The following is a 23,202-nucleotide window of genomic DNA, read 5'->3' as shown; positions in this document are numbered from 1 at the left end:
ATCTTTTTATATGTGAAACAAAGTAACTTAAGATACTTATGTACTCTGTATATGCTGGATGTTTGAAAGAAAATCTCCGTGGGTTGTGTTTACACAGGAGGTACTTCACCTGCGCAGTGGGAGGATATCACAGGCACCACTCCGCTGACGTTCTCAAATGACTGTGTCTCATTCACAACCAATGTTTCAGCCAGGTATGGTAACAGAGACTGCCAAATGCACTTAGGGAGTAGTTTCCCTTGGTTAACAAAGTGCCTAGTTGTGGGGCTGCTTTTTGGCTTCCTGTAAGACTTTTGCAAGACTGATGAAGCAGTAATGGACCACATGCTTCTCTGTCACTGTGTATCAGCATCCCACACAGCCAGGGTTGCACACGAAGCTTTTGTCCTTGCGTTTTCTGCTCTGGTGATACCTCTGGGCAATCACACATGCTGTTTCTCTAAAGGCCAGTACCACACAGAGGTTTATTTCTCTGCAAAGAGCAACAGAATGAAAAATTAATGCAATTAAAACATCTGAGGGATTAATAAAAACATATTTGTTTAAAAATTTAAAGACATTCTGTTTCTGGCTATGGGCTTTTTCATTGACAACTACTTCCACAAAAATATTGTTTACAAAAAAAAAAATAATCATGGTTTGAAATTAATTTTGATGGACTTAGTGGACTTATATGCTGACTGGAGACATTCAATAGGATCTGTACAAAGCATGTGTCCTAGTGCAGAAAATTCACGGTGAGCCAGGTAAAGAGTTTATTGGTATGTAACATTTGCATCTATAAAAAGGTTTATAAAGTGAGAGAATTGTTAAATGAGCCAAATAGATCAGGGCTGAAATATTGTGGGAAAGACTCATACAAACTGCAAATTAGAGTATTTATAGCTTGTAACCAAATTTTCATTCACTCATAATCATAAGATGAGAAAATAATAGTATAACATCTATCTCTTTGGGAAACTTCACTGTGGGCATTTTGGGTTTCACCCTATATAGGTGATATGATTTTGCCGTGTGCATGTGTTATCAGGGAGGTTGTTTCAGCAAATCAAATCTACAGTGAAGCATCAGCACATTACAAAGAAATAGAGCTTCTCCTCTTTGACTTCAAAGGAGGCTTAAAATAAACAGTTTTATGAGATACCAGCATGAGAAGAGTCAATTAAGTATATCAACAATTCACTGCCGGGGGTTCCCATTTTTGGATGGTTAAAAATCCACTGAAAGTAGAAGGAAAATTACTTGGGAAGTCTGCAAAGACAGTACACATGAAAAATGGCCAAGGATCAAAGGACATGGTTTCTCTTTAAAAGCTTAAGCAATGTTTGAGCATAATGAAAAGCTGATTTAATAGTTTGCATTTTCCCACTCAGATTTTGGCTTGCTGACTGCCATCAAGTACTAGAGACTGTTGGGCTGGCAACACAGCTATACAGAGAATTAATATGCGTTCCTTACATGGCAAAGTTTGTGATATTTGCCAAAATGAATGACCCTGTGGAATCTAATTTGCGTTGCTTCTGCATGACTGATGACAAAGTGGACAAAACTTTGGAGCAACAAGAGAACTTCGAAGAAGTTGCAAGAAGCAAAGACATTGAGGTATGTTTCTTACTCATAGCTTCCCCTTGTAAATGGACAATGTTTTCCAAGTGGCAACAGGTCCTGATAAGCCTAGTGAAATAAAGTTTCACAGCAAGGCTGTGCCAAAAATACCTTGAAAGGAGGCCAAAAGAGGACAAGGCAATGAGAGGATGAGGACCTTTCTCCAAGAGGATGCCTCAGGCCAGTCTGCAGTGGCTTTTGCATGCACAGCTGTCATGGAGCCCTGGTGGTGCTTTGCAGTTAGCTAACCTGGAATTTCTTCCTATTGGCCACACAGACACACAGTTGTGAGTAGGGCTGTTTTGTGGTGAATATGGAAGACACCAGCACACTGTTTCTTGAAGGAAATCTGTGCATTCTTACTCCAGAAAAGCCGCTCGTATCTCTTGGTTTCCCAAACTGCCTGCACAGTGATTTTCTAATTTGTTGTTGAATTTAATCTGAGTAGGGGCTTGTGCTAAACTTGGGAACTATGATGGAGGATATAATAATATACTTATATGCATGGATTTACTATAAAAAGAGGTTTTATTAACTTTTATTTATTGCTTTGATAGGTTCTGGAAGGAAAACCTATTTACGTTGATTGCTATGGAAATCTGGCCCCTTTGACTAAAGGAGGACAGCAGCTTGTTTTTAATTTTTATGCTTTCAAAGAAAATAGACTGCCATTTTCTATCAAGGTAAAAGCAAAACAAGACAAATAATTCTGCTATTTCCTCCCCACTGCCTCATGATAACACTTTTTCAACCCAATAGAACTAACTTGTCCAAAGGATATATAAGTGTAATTGTATAATATAAGAATAACACAAAGTGGGAGCCTTGCATGAAGTCACTGAACATGAAGAGCTGCTGGCAGAGCTGGGACCAGTATGGATTCAGAGCCTTTAGTTAAAACTATATCTCTAGTTAGACCTCCAGAATACTACCAGAAGATCACTAATTCCCAGGAACTAAGTAAAGGAGCTGGATTCAAAAACACACTGTACAGCAGAACAGCCTCCAAAAAAATGTGCACAGACTGTTCATCTCTTAAGTTACTATGAATGGACACTCACTTTCCTTAGCCTCGTCATAGCTGCTATGCAAAAGAAGTTTTTAAGCAGTTTATTGAGTACAAATGAGAAAGATGGCAGAAAATAAGAAGGTGAGCAGCAAATGTCTCTCAGTAATATCCCAGTATGACACTGTCTGATTGGAAACACTCAACATCTTGTCTTGCATGGATTTACCATCAGAGAGTTTCAGACTGATCTAAACTCAGGTTGAGTTCCAGCTCAGTAACATTGGGTTTTGCCCATTAGATAGCTTCTTGTGGAAAGAAACTCTTCAAAAACCTCCTTTAGGCATCTGAATTTCTACATACTACTACACTGTACTAAAACTTATTTTCCAGGTAAGAGACACCAGCCAGGAACCTTGTGGTCGACTGTCATTTTTGAAAGAACCAAAGACTACAAAAGGACTGCCACAAACAGCTGTTTGCAACTTGAATATCACTTTGCCAGCACACAAAAAGGTATTTGTTAAAAAAAAATAATAATTAAACTTTTTCCATAAGGGTTGGTTTGGTTTTATTTTTGCTCTTTTATTTTTTGTTTTTGTTGTGTTTTTTTTTCTTCTTGTTAGTGATAAAAAACCCCTTTCATGAGAATGCTTTGGAATAAGATAAAGGCTTTTTAAATGGATGTGTTATTAGTTTCCTGTATGTAGAACGCTTTAAAGTCTCTTGTTACTGTGGTGTCAAGTTTCTATAGTTTTATAATTCTGTTTACAGCTCATGCTTCAGCCTGCAAGTCATAGGTTTATGCTTTCAGTAATGTCATGTGTTGATTTGCATTGGGTGTAAGTTGTTTTTGTTTTTTTTTTTTTTGTGTTGACATTTTGGATTTGCTTTGCCTTATAAACCAGCTTGCATTTTGTGCTCCCAATTTGGTCCTTTTCATATCCTGATATTCTTTTCCCTGCTGTCCATTATAATATTCCTTGTCTCTGCAATGCATCTTGGGACCAAAAGGAAACAGAGTCAGATCAAGATGATGAGGTAATATAAACACTGTCTTCTGTTTTTATTTCCTTCAGATTTAGTGAAGAAAAGTAATATGTTATAGTAAAAACAAACTATTTTTAACTATGGCATTGAAAGTGATACCTACAGAATCCTTAGCCTGGCCATATCCTCAATATTTGATAGTCTGTTACGAAGCAGCAGAAGTGCACAAATGTGGAAAAACATAGTTACATGTTATGAAATTAAACTGAGCATTGAATAATAGCAGTCTAAAATTTAATTAATTTTCTTTTGAATAAGGATATAATAATAAAATTTGAACAAAGTCCATTTTTGGCAAAACCAAGAAGAGTTCAGTGGATATGATTTTCCCTCTTGAAGTAATACCAACAATGCCTTGGTAACATGTAGTTCTGAGAAAGAAAGAAGTGTTGCTGAGGCCACAGCAATGACCTATAATGTTTTACTCCTGGAAATAAACTGGATTCTTCTGAAAAAAAAACAAGAGTGATTTCTAAATACTGTGTACAAATCTGTTTTCAAATAAACCTCAGATATTTGCAGCTTAAAAATCCACTGTTTGCTGGAAACTTAAATGTTAGATTGTAAGGAAATTGAGTATGTTCTACTCATTGGAGTAGATAAGATCACTTTATAAAAAAACCTACATGGATGTATGCATTTGCCTAGCAGCAAAAAATTACTTCCCTTCCTGGTGGCAAATAAGTAACAATAGTCACCTGCTGATTAAAATAATAATTAAAAAACCCTACCAAAACACTCCTTACGTGTTACAAATAGTAATAGCAACCACATCACCTTGTCTCCACAGGATTTATTCCCAGTGAGCTATTATATAGCTGTAACAATAGTTTTCTTTCTAAACAAGCCATATTTTTAGCCACACAATCAAGTGAGCTGATCTCTGAAGGACTTCTAATATGTAAGGCACCACACGAGCAGCTACGCCACTGGACACAGCAGCTTGCAATGCAACTGATTAGTTAACAGTAGTAGCCTGCTTTCTAATCTGCATCTTTGCATTTTGTCCCTATTAAAAAATGGCCCCCCATGCCTTTTTTTGTCCTTAATGTATTCACTTTAAAGCCAGTGTACATTGTGGTGTATGTGCTTTCAGGACAAATTAATTTGGGGAGAAATATTTGATGAGTCTAAGCTGTACTCTTATGAATGTTTTATGTCTGTATCTGTAGTCTTTTGTGTTGATCTGTTTCTAGGTGGTTTATTTTACAGGGAATAAATAATAGCATACAATTTCTATTAGTGTGAAGCAGTTTATTGAGTGATAATGGGATAATACAGTATTGAAATACTTTAGTCAGGATCCTAAGCTACATCTGTTGTCTGAGCTTTTCCACCATAAGCAGAGATCCTGTGAGCAGGAATGAACCCTTGGGGCCATCTCTTAGGGTTGCAGTCGCTTCCCTGCTTGCTGCAGAAGGGAAGTCATTTGCAGCAGATTTCTGCCACCCTGATAGCCATGCTCCCATTCCACAATGCCTGACACTCATTATATGGCAGACAAGAATGGAGACAGACTCTCTCCATTCCCTCCCTGCTTGCCCAAATTTGACTTCCACATGTCTTCCTGAAGCTGAACGGAAACATCCGTTCTCCTTGGTGGGGATGTGTACAGCAAACTGGCCCATCATGCTGAGGTTTGATGATTGCTCTGTTCAGGTGCAGGATGGGGATACTAAAGGCACTGACCAGTACTGTGTTTTGTTGCAGATGGAGAAGGTTGACCGGCGCCAGAATTTTGTCTCCCTTGCTTTACGTAAGCGCTACAGCTATCTGACTGAGCCTGGAATGAGTGAGTTGCTCTTGCCAAAGTACTAAACCATATATATGTGATTTTTCATAAGAAGAGACATTTTTTCTATAAATGTTGTATTTGGTGTCACTTTAGGAAAAAAAAAAAAGAGAAAAGAAAAAAACCCCACCTATTGAAAACAAAACTCTTCGATGGTCTGTGAACTCTTGGGTTGTAAGAGCTTGAAGAGTCCTGACTGGCAAATGATATGTGTCAGTTACATAAAAATATAATAATTTTTAAAACTGCTGTGTAGTTCCAGAGGATTGCAAATTCCTTTCAAAAAGAATCTGTTCCTATTCCCTTTGAAAGATCACAAAGAGCTACTGTAGAAGGGAGTGATATGCAGAAGTTCAGCAAGGCTGGAAAAATAGGTGCTTATATGTTCAGATGCTCAGCCAAAATGGGCTCTCTCATATTTTATGCTTTCCCTCATTTTTCTCCTCTCCTTCTCTTTCTCCTCTGTTCCATGCAGATGCTTATTATTGCCTGGCATGGAACATTGCTTGCTCTTAACCTGATGTTCCCCTTGACCAGACCTATGGCATTGCTTTCCTTCCTTGTTAAATAGATAATGTGTTTGACATAGCTGTTCTTCCCTCACCTCCCAGTCTGAGGTTGACTGCTATTGTTTCCCATTCCCAGGCCTTTTCTTGCCTTTTTTTCCCTTGTGACTTTTTAGTTGCTACCCTGCAGCAGACCCTTTGTTATAATCTCATAAATTCTGTAGACTTCATCAGGTCTTGAGAGTTCTCACTGGATGGCTGCCGTTCAATTATCATATAAGATCTGTGGCTTCTTTGGATCAGATGTGCTCCAGAATATATTGCCCTTCTCAGGCCTGGAAGAGGACTTCACTTCCTGACCATTCTTTTAACTAATCTGCCCCTTTTGGCAATGGCTTAAGGCTGTGGGCTACCCAAAAGAGTATGCAAAAATTATTGCTTGCTGGGCAAGACTGTAGATAGTGTTTTGACCACCAGCCTGAGCACCACCTCCTGTGCACACTGAGCATCTGGTCAGCAACTGTCATTACCACCTACGCCGTGCTGGTGCGAGGGGAGGATGTGATCCTGGAGGTGCAGCTCTTCCAGAGAGCACACACTGCCCAGCACAGAGCCAGGACAGTTGCTGTGGCTGCTTCACACCACTGGGGATTTGCTCCAGTGATTGGATACGAGTGATGTACCTCTACTCATTTCCCATTAATTTGATGGCACAGCTCCCACCATTTTGGTAGCAGCAAGTGTTGCTCTGTTTTACTTGCATAAGCACATGCATCAGTGTATATGCATACATAGAGATTTTTTTCTCTCTGCACCCCTGCCAGCGCTGGTGCAGAAGAGAGTGAGGTAGGTGGGATATTCCCTTGCCTCCCTGTCCTTACCCCTGCTCAGGAAAAAAGGACCAAAGGGCCCCTCAACTTCCCAGCCACGAGGTCCTCATAGAAAAGGAGTGCAGCAGTGGTTAAATCTGCTCAGTCCTGACTGGCTGCAGCTGAAGAGGAGCAATGCTAATCTGGGGCTACTTGTCTGGGTTCACTCCATGCTTGCAATTGCTCACTGCAAGCAAGGAAGTGTAGTTTGTTGCACAGAAGGTAATAACTAACATCTGTTTTCTGATAAAATCGGATGTAGAGTAATGGAAACAGTTAAGGCCAAGAGTGTCAAGTAGCCAAAAAGGGCCATTATAGAAAACCACTCTTTAGAATATTATCCCACTCAAAAGTCTTGCATGGTTGTGGGAATTTGTGTAGTATTTCAAAATAGTAAAATTGCCCAGTTCCCCACTGTTTGAATTATGTCATAGCTGACCACACTGGTAAATTACTCAGTATTCTTTGCACCAGTTCTTCTCATCTGCAATAAAGAGTGCAGAAAAATAATCTTAAACATGCCTGAATCCATGATTTAAAAGGAGAAGGAGCAGTTAAGAAGGAAGCCTGTTGGTTTGATTACCTCACCAGCCAGTTGCCATAGCCTGGCTCATCACAGTGTAGTGGAGTCCCTCTGAACACATTTCCAAACTTAAACTGCTAAACAAGTTGCTTTGCTGTTAGTTCTTTGCAGAATGATTTCGGGGTTTGTTTCTTGGACTTAGAGCTGTATGTACTTTTGGTGAATGTCAACAGCTGCTAATTAATCTTCATAATAGAGTCTAGCTCATTTAATGAAGTACACTATGTTTTTTTTCTTTGGGTGAAACAAAAAGAAGTATGTTTGCACTTAAAAATCAAATTGCAAGGAAAAATGGATGTTTTTTGACATAGGCTGTGCGAGTCAGGCCTAGTCAAGCTCTTTTCAACTTAAATGTTATCATACTGCAATATCCCCAGCCATCCATTTTGTCTTCTGGGCTTTGATTGGGTTCTATAGGACATTGCTCCTTGCAGGATATGAACCTGTGGTATACTGAATATTCACTGTTCTGTAAGAGTGTGTGTGCTTTAAGTTTAACAGTTTAGTATTAGACTTGTTAAGCTTCTTTCACTGTAAGTTACTGTCTGTCTATAAGACAGATCAAGGAGGTTTGACAAATTATTAGTGTAATTTCAGAGAAAGGTATGTTGAATAAGTTGTTTGGATATTTTAGCTCCATTTACAACTCAACTTTAAAGAAAAAAAAGCTCTCTAAGTTAATTTCAGTGTCAACTCTCTGAGTGTTCTTGCTGTGTCAGAGGATATGTATGCTGCAATGGGATTCCCAGAAATACTGGCTTCTGGCATGAGTACCTGCTGCAATGAAAATGTGGTTGATGATAATTTTGTTCAAAATGCCTATGAATAAGCTGAGCGTTCTGGGGGATGATAATAGTCAACAGGTTTGTCCTTGCCAGGAAGTTTCTGCATAATATATCGGTTTTTGACTGCTTTTCTAATGTTACCTTTTGAGAAATGTAAAGTCAAACAGGTCTGTCTTTGAGCTGATACAAGAAATCTCCTCAAAAGGTACCAAGACACTACATCTTGTAGAAAAAGTGTACTCTTCTTTTAATGGCTTCTTGTGAAATGACTTTGTAAGGTTTATATACTTGTGCTTAATACAGCATAAAAATTAATCTGTGTGCTCGTTTTGACATGATCTACTGTGCATGAATAAAAACTGATTCAGTTGCTTTGCTTGCTCACGTTTATCATAGATCATACTTTCCATATTTCATGTATGACATATGCTTCTTAAAATCATTTCACGACAAGTTTTACTTTAGTTTTTACCAAACAATAGTAGTATCGCATGAGAAACAAATGCAAAAGTTCCTTTAATTTATTTATTTTTATATGTTTTCAAAATATTGACTCAGAAAAGCTCTTGCTCTTATTGGCTTTGTGAGTGTGAAGCATATCCGAATTGTGCATGGAAGATACAGATTTGAATTTATTCCAGTTGCTTCACAGTTTGCACATTGATTGCCTGTCACTTAATGAAATTTTGGGTTCTGCATGAAATACCTCTGAGTGGTTTTAAAAAAAGATTTTAGCTATATAATGTCATTTTATACAACTTCATATTTTGTATAGGTTCAATAGCTGAATAGAACAACAACAGTATAAATTATTAAAAGGATAATTCTAATAGTTATGCAAAGCAGAGACATACCTGAACAGGCAAAATAGAACCGATACAAATATTTCAGAAGTAGCACATCAGAAAGTCAATAGGAAGTAAGAGAAGAAATTTTGATGTAGTTTTTTTTTTTCCCATATGGATTCCTTCTTTGTGTTTTCTGTTCTTCATTGGTTGCAGTTTTGGTTGCTCTGTGCTTTCTGTCTTTCATTTCATGTTGCTTTTTAGTTTAGACCAGTCATCAGTCTATGGCTCACTCCTGTTTTTTTCTTTCCTTTTATAAATCTTCTTTTGCCTCCTTCATCCTAACTCACGCAAACAATTGTACTTGCTTTTTATAATATTACAACGTATACTGACCAATTTTCTTCTCTGGTCTCTCTGTTTTTCAATCATTTTTGTTGATTTTATGTTTAATTTTAATTTAACAATTTAAGAAACAGTTGAACGGAGTGCAGGAGCTACAAGATCCCTACCTGCTACTTATTCATACAAGCCATTCTTTTCAACACGGCCATATCAGTCATGGACAACAGCTCCAATTACAGTGCCTGGGCAAACCAAATCAGGCTTCACTTCCTTATCAAGCTCTTCCTCTAACACTCCTACAGCTTCCCCATTAAAATCAATATGGTCTGTTTCTTCTGCTTCTCCAATCAAATCCACACTAGGAGCTTCTACCACATCTTCAGTTAAATCTGTTAGTGATGTAGCATCTCCGATTAGATCATTTCGGACAATCTCTTCACCAATAAAAACTGTGGTATCACAGCCTCCATACAATATGCAGGTTACTTCAGGCTCTTTCGTCAGAGCTCCTGCAGTCACAGAAGCTGCTAGTCTAAAAGGGCTGGCATCCACTACCACATTTCCCTCTCGGACATCTCCAGTGACTACAGCAGGATCTCTTTTGGAGAGATCATCCATAACCATGACGCCTCCAGCATCGCCCAAATCCAACATTAACATGTACTCTTCAAGTTTGCCACTTAAATCAGTCATCACATCAGCATCTTCACTTTTATCGTCCCCTCTAAAGTCAGTGGTGTCACCTGCTAAGGCAGCAGTTGATACTGTTACATCCTCTAAAGTCATGATGGCCTCATCTCTCTCGTCGCCAGCAAAACATGTAGCTGGGCACACAGATGTACCATTGCTTAATGGATCTGTGTCACCTCTGAAATACCCATCTTCTGCCAACTTAATAAATGGATCCAAAACTGCAGCTGTTTTTCAAGACAAGATTGCTGCAGCTGCACATTCTGCAAGTTGTGCTGCTAATGCAGTTGCTGACACAGCTGAGAAAGTGTTTTCAACAGCTACAACAGTGTCATTTTCCCCACTCAGGTCATTTGTGTCTTCAGCACCATCAGCTTTTCAGTCAATAAGAACTCCTCCTGCAGGTGCTTTGTACACAGCCCTTGGGTCAATATCTGCAACTACCTCATCAGTAACTTCATCAACAATAACAGTGCCAGTATATTCTGTAGTCAATGTTTTGTCTGAACCAGCATTAAAGAAGCTCCCAGAGTCGTCTTCACTTACAAAATCAGCTGCTGCATTACTGTCACCTATTAAAACATTGACTACAGAGCCACGCACACAGCCTCCCTTTAATCGAACTTCATCTCCAGTAAAATCATCCTTGTTTTTAGCACCCTCTGCTCTCAAATTGTCCACACCGTCGTCTTTATCGTCCAGTCAGGAGATACTGAAAGATGTTGCTGAAATGAAAGAGGATCTTATAAGGATGACTGCAATATTGCAGACAGATGTCACAGAGGACAAACCATTCCAACCTGAGATACCGAAAGAGGGTAGAATTGATGATGAAGAGCCCTTTAAAATTGTTGAGAAAGTAAAAGAGGACTTAGTAAAAGTTAGTGAGATTCTGAAAAAAGATGTGTGTTTAGAAAGTAAAGGGTCGGCTAAAGTATCCAAAAGTGATCAAGGACACCCATCTGAGGATGACTGGGTAGAGTTCAGTACAGAGGAGATTAATGAAGCGAGACAGCAAGCTTTGACAAGCCCTCCTATGTCTGTTCCAGAGAAGGTTCAAATTAAAACTAAAACGGTGTCGGAAAAGGATTATAACTTGTCAAAAGTTATTGATTACTTAGCAAATGATATCGGTAGCAGTTCATTAACAAACATAAAGTACAAGTTTGAAGAGGGGAAAAAAGAAGGTGAAGAGAGACAAAAACGTGTTTTAAAACCAGCTATTGCTTTGCAGGAACATAAACTTAAAATGCCTCCAGCCTCCATGAGGCCTTCAACATCAGAAAAGGAGTTATGTAAAATTGCAGATTCCTTTTTTGGAACAGATACTATTTTAGAGTCTCCAGATGACTTTTCACAACATGATCAAGATAAAAGTCCCTTATCTGACAGTGGCTTTGAAACCAGGAGTGAAAAGACACCTTCTGCCCCACAAAGTGCTGAAAGCACAGGGCCAAAACCACTTTTCCATGATGTACCCATCCCTCCCGTCATCACAGAAACAAGAACTGAAGTAGTTCATGTGATCCGCAGCTATGAACCATCATCTGAAGAAATTCCAGAGCAGAAAGCAGAGGAGCTACCAGCTTCTAAACCTGCCCCTACATTTATGGAGCTGGAGCAAAAGCCTGCTACGTCTATTAAAGAGAAGGTTAAAGCTTTTCAAATGAAAGCCAGCAGCAGTGAAGATGATGACCACAAGTGTGTCCTTAGTAAAGGTGTCCGAGTAAAAGAAGAAACACATATAACTACAACGACTAGGATGGTTTATCATAAACCTCCATGCACTGAAAGTACGTCTGAAAGAATTGAGGAAACAATGTCTGTTCATGACATAATGAAAGCCTTTCAGTCTGGACGTGACCCTTCCAAAGAACTGGCAGGTCTGTTTGAACATAAATCATCAGTAACATCCGATGTTAGCAAGTCTGCTGAAACTTCACCACAACATGCAGAGAAGGACAGCAAAATGAAACCCAAACTGGAGCGAATAATAGAGGTCCATATTGAAAAAGGTAATCAGGCTGAACCTACTGAAGTCATTATTAGAGAAACAAAAAAGCATCCAGAAAAAGAAATGTATGTATATCAGAAAGACTTACCTCGGGGAGATATTAACTTAAAAGAGTTGGAAAAACATGATGCTTTTCCTTGTTCAGACGAACAAGGTCAGCAAGAAGAAGAGGAGCTCACGGCTGAAGAGTCACTTCCTTCTTATCTGGAATCCTCTAGAGTTAACACTCCTGTGTCCCAGGAAGAAGACAGTCGCCCTAGTTCTGCTCAACTCATGTCTGATGACTCTTACAAAACATTGAAGCTTTTGAGTCAGCACTCAATAGAATACCATGATGATGAGTTGTCAGAACTAAGAGGGGAGTCTTACAGGTTTGCTGAGAAAATGCTCCTTTCAGAAAAGCTAGATGTGTCTCATTCTGATACTGAGGAGTCAGTTACTGACCATGCTCTACCCCTTAGTTCAGAGTTACAGGGGTCTGATAAACGAGGCAGAGAAAAAGTAGCTACTGCCCCCAAAAAAGAGATTATCTCCAAAATCTATAAAGATGTATCTGAAAATGGCATAGGTAAAATGTCTAAAGATGATCATTATGATAAAGTGACAGTGTTACACTACACTGGAGATGTTAGTAGTCCAAAACATGCAATGTGGATGCGCTTTACTGAGGACAGATTAGACAGAGGTAGAGAAAAGTTGATATATGAAGACAGGGTGGACAGGACTGTTAAGGAGGCAGAAGAAAAACTGACTGAAGTATCACAGTTTTTTCGGGATAAAACAGAGAAGTTGAATGATGAGCTACAGTCTCCAGAGAAAAAGCAGCATAAAAAAAATGGCAAAGAAATACATTCTAGCCAGAGCTCTGACAGCAGCAGCCCTGAGAAAGTTCTGCTCTCTGAATTGCCATTGTCTGGTGACGAATGGAATAAGGTGAAGCACTATGCACGTGATGGGAAATGCTTTCCCAAGGTGGATGAAAGAAAAGCATCCAGTTTGCCCAGCAGTCCTGAAAAAAGGATTTTTGTGCAACCTGCAGAGGACTCTAAACAAACTATGGAACACAAAGGAAGTGCTCAGCAGACTGGAGCACCTGAGGTTTCACAGACTGGATTTCAACTGAAGCAATCAAAGCTCAGTTCCATTAGGCTTAAATTTGAACAAAGTATAAGTCCAAGGAGTAAGGACGTAACTCAAGAAGAAAAAAAGCTGGATGGTCAGTCCAAAATTCCAGTAAAGAAATTGCAAGAAAGTAAGTTACCAGTGTATCAGTTTTATTCCAGAGAGAAACATGCCAAACAAGTAGAGCTCACTGATGGGAGCACAGCTTTACAGAAAGAGGTGAAAGCAAAGGAAGATTTTGTTCCGAGTAAAGGGAAAGCTATTGAAGACTTTCATGCCTCAGACACACAAAAACAAAGAACTGAGACGAGTAGAGGCACACCAGAGCACTTTTCAGAACCACAGGCAAAAGACCTGGTGTATGGCTTAGATTCAACAACAAAGGGACACTGGGACAAAAAAATCTATAGGACATGGGAAAGTCCTGGAACTTCTAATCATAAGACACAAAAAGAAAAACTTTCACATGTGCTGGTTCCAGATACAGTAAAAGAAAACCATGTTGATCATGCTGAAGCTAAAGCTGACAAAAAAAGTGAATTCATCACTGTGACAGAGCACAAACCAACAACAAATGGAATTCTTTCAGAAGAAGTGAAGGAACTGACTGTAAAATCTCCCTCAAAAAGGGTTTTATACAGAGAATTTGTTGTCAGAGAGGGAGAACGTAATGGTGAAGTGGCTGATAAAATAACCAAAAGGAAAGAAGAAATTGCTGTATCCCATATTCCAGTCAGAATTGTTGAAGAGAGGAGAACCATGCTTGATGGTGTATATGAACTTTCAGCTAAAGTATCCCAATCAGCTGTGATTAAGGAGAAAGTTGAGAGGCAGATTGATTATGTGGAAGATGAAAAAACAAAGCATTCAGAAATCAGAAAAGTCACCAAGCAGCAGAGCTCAATAGGTCTAGGTCCTCCTGCTGAGGAAACTGAGATATCCCCTAGCAAATCACCAGACTCCTTAGAATGTAGTCCAGGCAAGGAATTTCCTTCAAGTGAGTTAGTTGATGCCGGTGCTAGTGATTACTTGAATAAAGTTGCACCGCTAGTAAGCACTGAAGGGGGAAAGGACATTAAGACCTTACCTGTGTATGTCAGTTTTGTTCAAGTAGGAAAGCAATATGAGAAAGAGGTGCAACAAGGAAGTATTAAAAAAATTGTCAGTCAAGAGAGTAAGACAGTTCAAGAGTCAAGAGGGACATTTCATGCAGCTAGACAGCAGAAACAACCTCCTTCTCCACAAGGTAGTCCAGAAGATGACACACTAGAACAAGTGTCCTTTATAGATAGCTCTGGTAAAAGCCCTTTGACACCAGAAACACCAAGCTCAGAGGAAGTGAGTTACGAGTTTACATCTAAAACACCCGACTCACTAATAGCTTATATCCCAGGCAAGCCCAGTCCTATACCTGAGGTATCTGAGGAATCAGAAGAGGAAGCAGAGGCTAAGTCAGCATCTGTAAAACAGGCAGAAGTTGAGGAACCACAGATTGACAAAGCATTACCTAACCTTATAAATAAGGACTCTAACAAAAGACCCAAAGGTAACAGAATTGCCTACATTGAATTCCCTCCTCCTCCACCACTGGATGCAGACCAAGGCGAGTCGGAAAAGAAGCCTCACTATTCCACTGAGAGTGAAATGGAGATGACAGAAGTGAACTTGCAAGATGAACATGACAAATGCCAACTGGCTGAACCTGTCATAAGAGTGCAGCCACCATCTCCTGTGCCACCGGGAGCAGATGTCAGTGACTCCAGTGATGATGAATCTCTCTATCAACCTATACCACTTAAAAAGTACACATTCAAACTGAAAGAACTGGAAGATGATCAGAAAGAAACCTCAAAACCCAGAACCCCTGAAAAAACTGAGAAGCAGAAAGAGTTAGGACATCCCACTTCAGGGAAGCCTAATGAGTTTGACATTGGGCTTGATTCACCCCAGAATGATGTAGTGCAAAATGGGAATAATAATGACCAGTCTGTCACAGAGTGTTCCATAGCAACCACTGCAGAATTCTCCCATGATACCGATGCAACCGAGATTGACTCTCTTGATGGTTATGATTTGCAAGATGAAGATGATGGTTTAACTGAGAGTGATTCTAAACTTGCAGGTCCGGCAGTTGAAACCAAAAAGGATGTATGGACTACAGAAGGCATTCTAAAGCAGACTGATCGCTGCTTTAGCCAGAGTAAGCTTGAAGTCATTGAGGAGGAAGGCAAGGTAGGCCCTGAAGAAGACAAGGCGCCTTCCAAGGGTCCAACTTCTGAAAAAGCTGGAGATAAGAGTGAACAGAAGTCAGGGGCACAGTTTTTCACTTTGGAAGGCAGACACCCTGATAGGACTGTATTTCCTGATACATATTTCAGTTACAAAGTAGATGAAGAATTTGCAACACCTTTCAAAACAGTGGCCACCAAGAGTCTAGATTTTGATCCATGGTCCAGTAACCGAGGTGATGATGAAGTGTTTGAGACTAAATCAAGGGATGATGAGGCTAAGCCATTTGGTCTGGCAGTGGAAGACAGATCTCAAGCAACAACACCTGATACAACTCCAGCCAGAACTCCAACAGATGAAAGTACGCCAACTAGCGAGCCCAACCCCTTCCCATTTCATGAAGGGAAGATGTTTGAGATGACTCGCAGTGGTGCAATTGACATGAGCAAGAGGGATTTTGTTGAAGAAAGACTCCAATTTTTTCAGATTGGTGAGCATACTTCTGAAGGGAAGTCAGGGGACAAGGGGGAAGGGGATAAAAGTACAATCACTGCCATCACACAGCCACAGGCAGGGGACAGCACTGTAGAAACAAACCTAGAGAGACCAGTAGAGACAACAGCAGTTGAACATAAGCCCATCATCCAGGCCAGTGGAGATTGCATGGAACAAACACTTGGTAGTAACTCACTGGAAAAATCATCGGCAGCAATAAACGCTTCTAAAGTTGATCCCAAATTGCGCACACCAATTAAAATGGGAATTTCTGCTTCCACCATGACTCTGAAGAAAGATGGCCCTGGCGAAGTTACAGATAAGATAGAAGCTGTGATGCCAAGTGGTCAGGGATTAGAAAATGAAACTGTAGCAGTGATTGTGAGCACAGCTTCTAGCCAGACAAGCTGTAGGCAAGCAGAAAACACTGATTTTCCAAAAGATAATTTTAATAACAACAACAATTTGGATTCATCTGCTGTCCCTACAGATGATATTACCTGTAATGTAGTGCTAGAAGAACATTTGGAACCGAAATGTTCCCTCCAGAAAGCTAATCAAGCAAAATGTACTTCAGGAAAAGGTACAGGGACAACACAAGGACACAGAGTAAGAGATAAGCAAAAACCACAAGGAGAGCAGCAAAAGTCAACAGAGTTGGGAGGGGCTAGAGGAAAATCAAAGCTTCCTGTAAAGGCCACCTCAGTAAAAGAAGTCTTTTCACAAAATAATCTCCAAGACAATACAGGGAGTAAAGTGAGAGGGGCTAGTAAGCCTGACAAAACAAAACAAAATACTTCTCCCTGTCTAGAAGCAAGGTCTAGGATTCCTGTAAAAAATACCCATAGGAGTAATCTAGCTAGAAGAACTCCAGCCCTGCCAAAACAAGAGCAGGTAGAGAAAGAAAAACCAAAACAGCTTCCTTCTAAATTGCCAGTAAAGGTAAGATCTACCTCCGTCACCATGACAACAGTTAAAGTAAGGAAAAATCAGCTTAGGGAGGTATGTAAACATTCTATTGAATATTTTAAGGGAATTAGTGGTGAGACATTAAAGCTTGTGGATCGTCTATCTGATGAAGAGAAAAAGATGCAGTCAGAGGTCTCTGATGATGATGAAGAAGACAGTACATCAAGGAACACATCCTTGTCAGAAGCTACTCAAGTTTACCAGCCTTCCATTACATCGAAGTCTGCTAGAGACATGAGAACAGAGGCAGCATCTATAAAATCAAAGAGTGAAAAGGCCGACAGTGAGAGGAGGAGGAGTAAGAGGACTGGTGAGAATGAAGGCAGTCAGGTTTCTGGAGCTCTCATGGCTCACCTCGTGGAGATCAAGCCTAGTTTGTAAAACTTTCAACTTGTTGATCTTAGTGCATGAACTGTTGTGATTGCCTGTGGAGTGACTTAACTGTAGTTTTCATCCTGTCATTGTCATCTGTATGTGCTGTCTTATACTCTTCTTTCTTCCTTTAAATAAATCCTGTTACTGTAGAAAGCTAGTCAAGCATGCCAAAGACATTCATGTAACTCAGAAATTAATGTAACTCAGAAATTGAAAGATTTCTTTTGTGACAGCAAATTTATTCTGTCAAAGTTCTTAGAGAAAAGAGATGATAATCTGGTCTTGGTGGTTCCCACCAGTAATTGAACAACTTGTGTATAGTCTCACAGCTAGATTGTCAGCATGTTTGGTTTCATTACACGACATCATGTAGTTTGACATTTGGCTTTACACAGGTGAAAATATAAAAGCTGTGAAAAAAAAATTACTTTATAGGTTATTAGGAGACACAAGCATTCTAGTAAACAATATAAGCACCAGCAACTTAGTCAAATTAAAGCTATTATCTATAATGAAGTATTGTCCAGTGTTGTGGTTTTCTGTGCAAAACCTTTTTAATCAAGAAATTGTAAATCACAGGTCCACAGAGTCCATGTGAACGGACAGATATAAGGATGGCAATTGTAGCTGATCACCTAGGACTTAGCTGGACAGGTAAGCTTTTCTATTTTAATATTGCAAGTAGCCTTTGCTATTACATTTTCAGGTAGTCTTTTACCAAAAGCAGCAGCAAGGCTGCATCGTGCTCTTCTGAATCCACAGTGCACCCCAGCCTCCCAAAACATTCAACACATTGCTGGGCAGAGATTCCAAATAGGAAATAGCTGTGAAGAATTACCCCTTGGTCTTGCAATAAATCAAACTTCTAGGGAAAATAACTAAAGTATCTCTCCTCTCAAGACATTCACCCTAGGTGCTGAGAAGGATCTATCCACTGAAGCTCAGGGCTGCCTCTGTATCTGGACAATTGTTTCCCCAAAGCTCTGGAAGCTGCAGGGAGCCCAGCAAGGTGTGAGGTTGCCCAGCTGTATGACTGCCCTGCCTCCATATGTTGATGGGCAGAGCTGCAGCAGCAGCCAGCTCACCTGTGCACAGGTGACAACAGCACCAGGGCTGAGCTGTACAGTGAGCTTACAAAGGAGTAAGTCACCAGAAAATAGATTTTATAAATTAGTGGTGATGAGCTAGCCTCCACAGAGCTTCTTTTACTGTGTTTAAGTGGCTTACTGAATATAAATATGATGATAGCTCACAGAGATGATGGAAATTCAAAATTCTGTTTGTCTTATTGAATTCAGGTATGAGTATATAATATCATGTTCATCGTTTGCTATAAAGTTTGTGTCATGTAGTTTTACTGACATCTGTGTGATCCAAGAAAGAGAATATTTTTAAGCCTGACAGGATGATTGAAGATTTTGTGCTTTGTTTGGTGTTTTTGTTGTTGGGGGTTTTTTTCTTGCTTTTTTTCTTGTCTTTATAGAACTGGCAAGAGAACTGAATTTTTCTGTGGATGAAATTAATCAAATCCGAGTAGAAAACCCAAACTCCCTTATTGCTCAAAGTTTCATGTTATTAAAAAAGTGGGTTACCAGAGATGGAAAAAATGCTACAAGTAAGTTCAAGTAGTTATTTTTTTTGTTTATAAGTTATAGCACATTTCATCTGTTACCTGCTCTAAACAGGATAAATTTAAGAAAACATTATAAATGTCTTTCATAAAACACTAGTGGAAAAGAAAGTTTCAGTTCTATTTTTACCAGAAGTAAGAAATGTGTCTTAATTTATTCAGTATATAAGCAGAAGGAATTTGTTCTCCACATCCATAATTGATGGGACAAATAATGAATTTAAGTTCCAGCAAAGAAAATATTAGGGAAAACTTTCCAATAGCAAGGAGTGTAAAACATGGAAATAAGCTGCCTGGAAAAGTTAGATAGCCATGTAGTATTGAAGATCATAAGAAAAGACTAAATCCCCTTCTGTGAGGAGTGATGAAGATGCTGATTTTGTGCTGATTCTTCTGATTTTATCTGTGTGTTTTACTTGAGTTGCTCAAATGGAAAGAGAGGTTGTTAGGTCAGTGGTGTTCATTACCAGCCTCTAATCCACACAACCCTACACAGTATTTGAATATTCTTTGGTCTCTTTCACTGTAAAAGTAATTTCCAGTATTACTGTGTTCTCACAACAAGATTACTGTAAATGAGATTTCATTATGTATTCCATGAGTAGCCCTACAATGCGTTATTCCCTACCTGGCTACCTATTCTGTTGTTCCTTGAAACAGAATGTTAAAAGGATTTTGACACTTCTTTTTGCTCCAGTAAATGGGTATTTTATTTTGGTAGCAAGCAAATGTGTTCTTTACGAACTTCTGACCTGATTCTTTGTGCCTTTTGTGTTTCAATACGTAGGGGGAGGAGGGGAGGTAAGACTCTTAATAGATGTATATCTTGAGTAAGTAGGCAGCAGAATGATTGCTTAGACAAATGATGGGGTTTGCTAGAACCAAAGGCATTGGGCCAGAAACATAAGCCAGCGATTTATAATTAATGCATTATGAATTTACCTATGAAAGACAATTACACAGTTCTGCAATGCTGATCTTTTTTCTGATTGTTTTTCAGCTGATGCCTTAACTTCTGTATTGACAAAAATTAATCGAATAGATATTGTGACCCTGTTGGAAGGACCAATATTTGATTATGGAAATATTTCAGGCACCAGAAGTTTTGCAGACGAAAATAACGTTTTTCATGATCCCGTTGATGGTAATTGAATTCCATGATTGTATTTATTTCAGTGACATGTCCAGTAGCACAGCAATGTTGTATAACTAGACTTAAAAAGAAAAGACAAAGTTCTACAGAAATAATTTGGTTTAATATGAAAGAGGTTTCTTCTCCTAAAAGCAGGTTCATGGTACGATATGTAGGTTTCATGTTCATATCTCGAAGAATAAGCCCAGGATCCCACAGACATAAGCCTGAAGAAGCTTGCCCCTACCAGCCTCAGTGTCAGCTGACAAGACATGAGTGTTTTTCTCATGGAATAGTTGTACTTTGAGGCTTGTCCACGTACTTTTTTTTAATGTACACGTAATGTACATGCTTTGCAAATTAGGTAAAAATATTTTTTAATTTTTGACTTCCTGTCTAGATAAGTAGCAATAAGAATTCTTAAAAAAAAAAAAAAAAGAAGAATAAGAAAAAATAGTGTTTGGTAATTGCATTGGATAAATTAATGTGCAATTTACTACAAAGCTTTTTTGAGACAAGTGACGATGAGTTACTTTATGATTTTCACTTGGACCATTTCTACAATGGCAGTAGAAAAACAGAAAATATTTTACTAGTGCATGAGATAATATCTTTTTCATTCTACTAATGGGTAAAATGGTGTCATAATTTTCACATGGAAGCTATGCCAACTGAGAACAGAATTGTGCAGGTTAATTATGAGCCAGATTTAAAAAGATAAATGAAATTCTGCTTGTAAAACAGAATTGCCATAGTTATTACTTATCAATATGCTAAAGATGCTAAATATTGTTTTCTCTTCTTTTAAATGTTAGTTAACAGGCACTGGGTTGCTACATGCTTTACTTTGATTTTTCTCACATGTATTATAAATAGCTCCTTAAATAAGATTTATCTTCTGTAAGTAACATTTCCTTTGTTTTTTGTAATTTGTTCAAGTATGTATTTGGCTTTCTCTGTATTTTATTAGGATTTTTTTTACTTTAGAGCATATAAGCTTAGTGTACCTCCATTATTGAGCAGCATTGCTGGTCATTGAATCATTGCATAACAGAAATAATTTTCTGTTGACATTTTAAGAAAGTTGCTCTTGAAATGTTGCTTGTGCCTTCTAATAGTAGCAACAATGTTTTTATGAAAAAATACGCTTCCTGGCCGTTGCTTTCTGTCTCTCCTCTTCTCTGAACCTTCCTCAAGCTTCCTTTCCTCACCAAGACCAGACCACCTTTGCCTTTCTCTCAGCTGATTCAGGAAAGAAAAACATCAAGCCCTATTAATGTACCTCCCTTTGCAGGCAGCACAATGTCAAGTTAACCTCACAGCATGTATTTTTTGCTTTTGTAGGTTACCCAGCCTACTATTGGCTGGAAAGTGACCTTCAGATTTTGTTGTCATTTTTATGTTTATATTCAATGTAATCCTTTTCTATGTTTTTTTCCATGTTTTCATCTTTTTTTCTTTTCTCTCTTTATTTGATCAGTGTATCTGATTGTACCCATGTCACCAAGATTGCCTCACTCTCCAAGATCACCAAGATCTCCTTTCTCACCACAGTCCTCTCACCTGTATAACTTTACTGTACCTGAAATATTCATATAGCTTTCCCTTGTTGTGTTTGTGTTCTCTTATCCCTTTTTTAACTTCCTTTTTTAGTTTTTTATCCTGCTCTGTATTTAGATTTCTTACTCTTTAGTATCCTTATTAGGATCCATTTCTGTTGCTCATTCTTTATTACATTCGTGTGGCTCTGTGGTTAAATTGGTGATATATATATATTAGAGCATTGTATTGCTAATATTGTGTATTTTTACATAAAAGTATGTTAGGAATGTGGACCTGTTTTAGGAATTATACCTACTGACAAAAAAAGTGGCTGTCCTCTATTATGATCTACTGCTGTCTTTAAAAGATACTTATTAAATTTCCAAGTCTAAAAAAAACAAACCACAAAAAAAAAAAATCAAACCCACAACAAAACAACTGGCAAAGAAAGATCTGCACAATATGACTGCAAGAGATTGTGTTGGATATAAAGGGACAACCACCCTTGTCCACGTTTGATTTATTGCATGCTCATGAGCCAATCTGCTATGGCTTGAAAATGTTAAAATGGCTGCAAAAACAGTTGCTGAAATCTTTACAGACTATTTACAAAATAGTCAAAAGTATTGGCTTCACTGTACTGTTCACTGGCAGTGCTCATTTTTTGTTCCATCTGTTTAGGACAAAGTAAAGAAATCTGTCAGAACTGCATTTGTTCTTACACACCTGCACCTCCTCGTACTTTTCATACTTCAAGTAATTCATGAATCATTTGACATTTGCTTACTTGTTGCTCCATGCTTCATCCCAGTCAGTCCAAATGTGCTGTCTTCTTTAGGTTATCCCACCATTCAAGTGGAACTGGAAACTCCCACTGGGTTGCACTTCGTGCCGCCCACCCCTTTCCATCAGGATGATTTCTTTAGCGACACCTCTAGCCTAGAGTCACCCCTTAGAACTCCCAGTAGACTGAGTGACGTGTTAGTGACCTCCCAGGGACACATAGATGGTACAGCAGCCGCACCGCCAGTGGTGACTGAAGAAGACACTTCACTGGATGACAGCAAACTCGATTTCTCAGAGCCTAGAGAAGGAACACCTAAAGATATTTCCATAGGCGAGAGCCAGTTGGAGGAAGTGGACCTTAAGGATTTTCCACGGTATCTTGGTAGTTATGGCGGGATATCAAAAGTTGCTAAACAAAGGCAGAGTGAAGAGACTAGTAAAAGAGGAGTAAGGACTGAACAGCCTGAGAGAGAAAAGTCTGGTACTGATGAGGAGATGACAGAAGAAAAGCTTAAATCTCTGTTTGAGGACATTCATCTGGAAGAAGGAGCTGAGTCTGAGGAGATGACCGAAGAAAGAGTATGGTCAATTCTTAAAAGTGTTCAACAAGCAGAACATGAAATGTCTTCAATTACAGGTTGGCAGCCTGACTCGTCAAGTGTCACCGACCCCCCAACGTCGGGACGCAGAATAGGTGGCAGCCTGTTGGATCGCTTGGATGAGAGGTGAGCACCTTGATGTCAGAGTGTGTGTGCAAGGAAGCCTTCCCATGCTGCTTTCACCTTCAGGAGCAGCACTGAGGCTGCTGTTTTACTATTCTATGAGAAGATGTATATATGCATGTATATATGTATGTATGTATTGAAAGAAAACTAATAGATGACTCAGCTTG

General features: G+C 39.1%; 1 protein-coding gene across 1 annotated transcript in view; it reads left to right on the top strand.

Annotated features, from left to right (window-relative positions):
* ANK3 (ankyrin 3) overlaps nucleotides 1–23,202 on the top strand; it is a 202,309-nt gene that overhangs the window by 158,368 nt on the left and 20,739 nt on the right. The window contains exons 33-43 of the mRNA XM_051619726.1: nucleotides 98–194; nucleotides 1,374–1,602; nucleotides 2,163–2,288; nucleotides 3,005–3,127; nucleotides 3,626–3,652; nucleotides 5,372–5,453; nucleotides 9,455–17,155; nucleotides 17,800–17,874; nucleotides 18,704–18,835; nucleotides 19,851–19,994; nucleotides 22,363–23,035. Of these exons, the coding sequence (XP_051475686.1) occupies nucleotides 98–194; nucleotides 1,374–1,602; nucleotides 2,163–2,288; nucleotides 3,005–3,127; nucleotides 3,626–3,652; nucleotides 5,372–5,453; nucleotides 9,455–17,155; nucleotides 17,800–17,874; nucleotides 18,704–18,835; nucleotides 19,851–19,994; nucleotides 22,363–23,035 (9,409 nt within the window). The remainder of the gene's footprint in view (nucleotides 1–97; nucleotides 195–1,373; nucleotides 1,603–2,162; nucleotides 2,289–3,004; nucleotides 3,128–3,625; nucleotides 3,653–5,371; nucleotides 5,454–9,454; nucleotides 17,156–17,799; nucleotides 17,875–18,703; nucleotides 18,836–19,850; nucleotides 19,995–22,362; nucleotides 23,036–23,202) is intronic.

The sequence above is a fragment of the Apus apus genome, chromosome 4, assembly GCF_020740795.1.
Source record: "Apus apus isolate bApuApu2 chromosome 4, bApuApu2.pri.cur, whole genome shotgun sequence".
NCBI lineage: Eukaryota > Metazoa > Chordata > Aves > Apodiformes > Apodidae > Apus > Apus apus.
The sequence above is the reverse complement of the archived record's forward strand: the minus strand, read 5'-3'. Positions and strand labels throughout refer to the sequence as shown.